Here is a 7,373-nt window from a genome sequence, read left to right on the forward strand (position 1 = left end):
AAATTGTTTTATTATCTAAATTAATAAATTAAATGAAATTATCAATTTAAGATTGGGTGAAATTTGAGAAAATGGTAAATTACCAATATGCCCCTAAATCTTGGTATTTCGCAATTTAGTCGTAGGTTCGGATACCTGAATGAGCAAGTAAATATGACAATTTAAGTATTGTATCGTATTTTATATGATATTTTGAATTGAATATATGAAAAGGATGTTACATGAAACATGAAAATGAATACTAAATAATATAAATTAATTGAAATTATTCTGAAAATTTCGGTAATGCCTCGTATCCTATCCCGGTCTCAGGTACGGGTATGGGGTATTACACCGCCACCTTCGGTGGCCGGAGTTCCCCAAAATAGGCCCTTTTGATCCATTTTTTGAGTAGATAGTGGATCTAGGGTTAGATCCTTCGAAATCTAGTCAAAACTCGACTGGAAATCAGGAAACTTTTCAGCTCCTCTTCTCCGATGAAACCGTCGACAATGGTGGAAGATGAACAGGTAAAAAAATTAAATTTTTTGTTTTATTTTTCTTATATTTTTCAAAACAATAAGAAAGAAAAAGAAAAAGAAAAAGAAAACAAAATAGGACTACCTTCGTATTTTCTTTTTAACTTTGTTGTTCTTTTTTTCTTTTGTATTCGATTTCTTCTGTAAAAAATGTTACATGTGACGGCTGTGGCTTTTATAGCCAAATAATAATATTTATTTATTTTTTGTTTCTTTTCTGTTTCTCTGCTTTGTCTTTTGCTTTCTTTTTTGCAGGTATTTCATGGCGGTGGCAAAGGCTTTCCGATCAACCATGGTATGGAGACGTGCCTTTGCCATTTTGGTGAAACGATGGCAAGGGCAAACCTTGGGTGCCGTGCCTGCTGAAGTGGAGAGGAGCGGTGGCGGCTGGTGAAGTCTTAGAGGTCGCCAGGGTTTATTGTTTAGTTTTTAGGTTTTGGGCTTTCGGCTTTTAGGGTTTTTAGGTTAGCAGATTGAGTATTTAGGGTTTTAGGCTTGTAAATAAACTTTTTGTTAATGGACTTTTATTATTTTTATTTATTTGTTTTTGTCTATTTTTGTCTGGGCCGGACAGATTTAGGCCATTACACTAATCAAACGAATTCAAAATTTTTATCTCGAATTGAGTTTAAACTTTAAAAACAAAACCCGATTCAACCCAAACTTAATTTTGAATTTCAACTTGAACTCAAGCTTCTTAGATAGAGGGGAGTTTTTCTTATCACTTGTAATAATATAACTCACTTTGTCTATAAAACAATATTTTAATCATTTTTCAATTGAGTTAGTGTCCATTTAACTTATAACACAAACTCAAATAGTAGCTTAAATATATAGAGAACCTATATTCATTTTTATTTGTTTTTCTTTTAAGATAGGGATTAGAGGTGTTCATGGCCCGATTTACCTAATCAACTTGGCTCGCTTTGGGTCAAGCTTGGGTTCATATATTTTAATCTTGAGCCGACCCAATTTTATTGTTTATAAATAGTAAAAAAAATAGTATAAATAACCTACAATCATAATAGAAAAATGACATTTATGTTTGTTTTTCTTTTGGATGGAGAAAAGTAGGATTGGGAAAGGTAAGAAAGAGAAGAGAAACATTGTTGGTCTATGCCATGACTTGTTATCAAAATTCAATTTAGAAAAGGAGTTGCATGGGTGGGAGAGACCATGATCCATAATGATTTTAAGTTAAAATGTTTATGTAATTATTATTATTATAATAATCTAATGGGTAAACTATAAAAATAGTAATTTTTGTTTGCCTCAATTTATATATAAGTCACTTATGTTTGAAATGTTACGTTTTACTCACTTACGTTATCGTTTTGTTACGAAGTGCTCACTCTACGTTAAGCTTCGTTACCTCCCTGACGACAATCCTATGTGACAGTCCAGATGGGTTTTAAATGTCAACTTGGATGTACAACTGAGATGAGAATAAATTTTTAATTAAATAAATTTAATTAATTGAAAAGTTTAAATTAATTACAACTGAAAAAGAAAAACTCAATTGGACATCCATGTTGACATTTAAAATCTATTTGGACTGCCATGTAGGATTGCCATTAGGGAGGTAATGGAACTTAACGACAAAGTGACCACTTCGTAACAAAATGATAACATGACTAAAACGTAACATTTCAAACATAAATGACTAAAATGTAATCTGAGACAAACAAAAGTGACTATTTTTATAGTGTATCCTTTAAATAATTATTTTAATTTAATTTTACATAATATATTTAAAGAGTTGGTTTACATATTAAACCAAGAGTTGGTCTACATAATGACAACGCCATGATAAATAATTGTAGTGCATTTAGTATTATTAATTTCTTGTGTTATTATGATTAATTAGTTTCAAACCATACGTTTTATTATTTATTGTATGTTATTTTTCAACACATATAAATGTTTTAATTCCGTAGTTTCCACTCGCATACGCGTGTGATAGGATTTTTAATCTATACTATTTGTCAAGCATTTTACTGAGTAAGCGTCGTCCTCAAGGAAATTATGAAAATGCCCTTCCACAATTAAAATAGTTATATTATTCAAGGGTATTTTAGTATTTTATTTCAACAAAAACTAATAAAATATGCATACAATGAGATTTGAACTGACATCAATTAGACTAGTAAAATATTAAATTTAGCACAAATCCAAAGCTTCATTTTAATATATTTTATACATTTTTATTTAATATGCATAATTTATTATTTCTACAAATTTTATATATGTATATAAAATATAAATAATGTTGTTAATTGAGTTAGTGTCATAAGTCAACTCGACACTAACTACAATTGATGACAACTCCATTATAATTAGTTGTAGTGCATTTAGCATGGTTAATTTGATGTGTTTATGTTGTTAATTTTACGTGTTATTATAATTAATTAGTTTTAAAACATACATTTTATTATTTATTGTATGTTAATTTTAAACATATACTTTTGCTTTAAATCGTGATTTTCACACGCATACGTGTGTTAGGATTTCTAATTAATTTTTAAATATAATTAAATATATATTTAAAATCTATTTTTATTATAATAATAGTTATTAAAGTTTGGATTAAAGGGTGGCTATGAATCCACTAGGTCATAGCTCATACATGTCTTATACATCACAACTTACAAACTACGCACAAATTTGAGTTGGCTCATGGCTCATGGTTCATGTTGTTTTGTAGTTTGATTTGGAAAACAGAGGCCATTTACCGTCATCCCGCCATCAACATAAATAAGCTGCCCTGTGACATATGAAGCCGCCGGTAGGCACAAGAAAGCCACCATGGCCGACACTTCCTTCGGCTCGCCAAGCCGTCCTAATGGTGTTCGGCTTATGGCTGTCTTTAATCCTTCTTCATTACCTTTAAAAAACTGTAAAAAAAAAAAAATGTATTATACCTATAATTGCCTAATTATGATCATACTAATTGCTGAGTACTAATAAATGAAACACAAAATAATTCAAATTCAATTCGAAAAAATGGGTTAAACTATTGAGCCGGCGAATTTGAATATCTTAATAATGTACAAGTTTAATCTAGTTTTTTTTAAGGTAAATTACACTTAAAATCATTAAATTATTAATAAATTTGTGTTTGTCACTCAATTTTAAAAAGTTATAAAATAATCACTAAACTATTCAAAAGTATTCATTTAAGTCACTAGATTGTTAAAATCGCTGTTGTATAGTTTTCTTAGTTCGCATTGCTTGCACTAGTCGAAAACTTTTCTTCCCCATCTTTTCTACAGTTCAATTTTTTTCCATAAAACAACTTTGAACTTTATAAATCCAACCAACGAAACGTCACTTGGAGCTCGCTAGCAAGACTATAAAAAAAAAAGAAAGCTTAACAGCTCAGTAAGTTAAATGAAAATTTTTGAATAGTTTAATGATTTAAATGAAAACTTTCAAATAATTTAATGACCCATTTGTAGTTTTTCAAAATTGAGTAACGGAAACGTAAATTTACTAATAATTTAGTGACTTTAGGTATAGTTTATACTTTTTTAAATATATATATTTATTAGTAATTGAAAAAATCTCAAACTGAACTCGAGCTTGAACATAAATTATAGAGATTGAATATTTGAATTCAAGAAAAAGAATCGAGTCCATTTCGCATTAGGTGAACAAGCCTAATCAAGCAAGTTTAAGTAAGTCGATTTTTTTTAAAAAAAAAAATCTTAAATAGAATCGAAACTTTAAAAAAAAAATTCAATCAAGCTCGAAGTGAGTTTTGAATTTTGAATAGAACTCAAACTTCTTATGGTGTGGATTCATTCGAGATTGATTACAAGTTTATTGGGATTGAGGGAGTATAAAAGATAAGCATAAAGATGAGTTTCTTACGCGTTGAGAGAGGGGAGTTTTGATGACTGCAGGAGCAACGACATTAACCCTAATATTATCTCCTGCCCAATCACATGCCAAGAATTTCGCAAGATGGTTCATGGCCTCTGCAACAAAATAACTCAATTTTAGAGGGATTAAAGCACAAATTTTTCATTTCAAGGGCCAAGGCCCCTACCTACCTCCTGCTTATATACATGGTTAATTGTATCAAGCATTCTTAAATTATCACCTAGATTTTAAATTGGTTTTTGAACTCCAAAATATTTTAAATGAATATTCAAAGTATTGGTATTATGTCAATCAAGTCTTTTCGTTAGTTTAATCATCAATTTAGGCATTAAATGATAGTATGAATCAGACGTGCTACATATTTAAAACATATGAATCAAATCGTAAACACGTCAGATTCAAGTTGTTTGCACGTAATTACAATTTGAACCACATATTTTACATATGCTTTACACCATATTTGAGTTGGCAGTTAACAGCCTAGATTAGTGGAAGGACCTGATTAACATGATAGTGATATTTTAAAGACTCGATAAGAAAGTTTTAAAGTTCTAGGGCCAATTTAATATCTAGATTACAATTTGAGTACGTCTTGAACTTGACAACATTTCCAACTTTGGTCTCTAAACTCTTTTTATAATCCACATTAGTCCTTGAACATGTCATCTTTTCTCAATTTTGTTCCTAAACTTGGATTATGTTAAGGCATAGGACATGGAACTCTGATATTGGTCCCTAAACTTGTAATTTTTACATTTTATACAATTTTTAAACATGACACAATATCAAAGTGCTACATTATTACCTTAATTGAATATAAGTTTAGGGACCAAATCAAAAAAAATACCAAGTGTTGGGACTAATATAAACTAAAAAAATTTCAAGGACCAAATTGAAAAAATGTCATGTTTATTTATTATATTTGTTTTAGTTTCTTTTTATTATTATCACATTTAATACTAATTAATAATTATTTGTCGAATTAATCCGTTGTGTTTAGATAATTTCAATTTGATATTATTCCCAATTCGATTTTGATGTTCAGTATTGAAGCTACATGTTTCCCGATTTCCCAACTGTTTAAGATAACAATTGTTATATAAATATAAAACATGTAAAATATATTTCCAAAAGAAGAGAGTAAAACATTACCTTTGGTGGCTCCTAATATAGGCGCGGTATATATAGGTAATGCACCAACAATTGAAGAAATAAACACAACGCTTGCAGCGGCGGAAGCTTTCAAAAGGGGATGTGCCAATACACTAATTTTATAAGCCGATTCGAAGTTGGTGCTCGTCAAAAACGAAACATCTTCTGCCGTGTAATCCGTCACCATTTTCCCTATATTCGTTCCAACGTTATTTATCTGCAAATTTTACGGGTTAAACTGTGAATTTTTATTAATTTTATATAATCATAGGTTAAATTCCATGGGAGGTCCCTGTACTATAGAGGTTACATCAAATTAATCCTCTATTATTAAATAGATCAATTGTAATCCCCATACTACAAAAAAGAATTAAACAAGTCCCTTAAAAATAAAAAAGTGATTCTATAAAGCAAGAATTATTATTAATTTTTTATGAAATGGATTCAAATTACTTCACAAACTCTAATTAAGAATAAATGAAAAATCTAGCTTGAAACCTCTCCTTAAAATTAAAAGATTCAATTTAAGTCTTTTAACTATTCATTAAATGAAAAATTAATAATTTTATCTTGATCCCTTAAACAAAATTTCTAGCTTAGCCCATATTTATTTGAGTCAATTTGTAATATATATATTTATATATATGGAGAGAGATTTACTTACATAAGTGTAAGACTTAAGTGGTTTTACACATTTCCATGAATTTTTACACAATTACTGTTTTAATAATCCAACAGTCATGTTTCATGCTCCATTTTTTAAGATCATGCATGTCAAGTTTGGCAAAAATGGAAATTTTATAACTATTGATTTTATGTAAAAACTTTCAACCATTAAATATATATTAATATAAATAATATTTTAATAGATACGATAGAGATATTGGATCGATTAAAAATTTACATGCATAATAAGTATAAATATAATGATAAATTTAAGGTTGCGTTGTTAAATACTAATAGTATAAAAAGTTACGGAAGGATGTAAAACCATTTAAGTTTTATATCAATATAAGTGGATCTCTTCCCACATATGTATATAATGATCTTTCATATTTGAATATTAGCAGTAATTTACCAGGATGTTAAGCCTTCCATTGAACACAGAGGAAACAGTGCTTAATAGATTTTCCCTTTGAGCTTGATTCGAAACATCACACACTGAACCTGTAACTCGAAAACCCTTTGCTTTCCATTCGAGTAAGCAATCGTTGAGCTCGGTTTCAGTTCGAGAACATGTATGCACAATGGCTCCAAGTCCAGCTAATTCCTCCACGATTGCATGCCTGATCATCGTCGCATCAACAACAATACTTGGTTTTCACATTGACATTAAATCAAACATATAGAATGCATAAAAAACAACACTCTTTTCATGTAGCATCCATAACAATACTTGGTTTTCACATTGACATTAAATCAAACACATAGAATGCATAAAAAAAACAACACTCTTTTCACGTATATTTCCACTAAATTCATATCAAATCACGAAAAGGAGATGAACCCTTTTCGTGTTGTCTCATGTTCTGGTTATTTTTCTCGAATTTTTAGGGAGTACGGAGAGGAAAGTACCCGATGCCTTTGGTACCACCGGTGACAAGTGCAGTCATGCCTTGAAGACTCCATCTTTTGTCTTTGCTACACCCCTCTGCTTCTCCCATTTTGCTTACTTCTCAGCTTCTTCTTCTTTTCTTTGGTCTTTATATAGGGGTACACCATTTTGTATATTTTTATATGTAGATTAACTCTCCAATCTTCATTTTCGTATTCCATTAAGATAGATTATGTACCGTAAATTAAAATTTTCTAATTATT

The 7,373-nt window shown here is 29.7% G+C and overlaps 1 protein-coding gene across 1 annotated transcript; it reads right to left on the reverse strand.

Moving 5' to 3' along the window:
* Positions 1 to 3,058: 3,058 nt before the first annotated feature.
* Positions 3,059 to 7,373, reverse strand: LOC108486459 (tropinone reductase homolog At1g07440-like). Its single transcript, XM_017790519.2, has 5 exons — positions 7,131 to 7,373; positions 6,634 to 6,841; positions 5,556 to 5,772; positions 4,392 to 4,498; positions 3,059 to 3,412 (listed from the first exon to the last, which is right to left on the reverse strand). Exons 1-5 carry the CDS (start codon positions 7,217 to 7,219, stop codon positions 3,200 to 3,202), a joined length of 834 nt encoding a protein of 277 aa, XP_017646008.1. The 5' UTR covers positions 7,220 to 7,373; the 3' UTR covers positions 3,059 to 3,199.

The sequence above is a fragment of the Gossypium arboreum genome, chromosome 13, assembly GCF_025698485.1.
Source record: "Gossypium arboreum isolate Shixiya-1 chromosome 13, ASM2569848v2, whole genome shotgun sequence".
NCBI classification, from domain to species: domain Eukaryota; kingdom Viridiplantae; phylum Streptophyta; class Magnoliopsida; order Malvales; family Malvaceae; genus Gossypium; species Gossypium arboreum.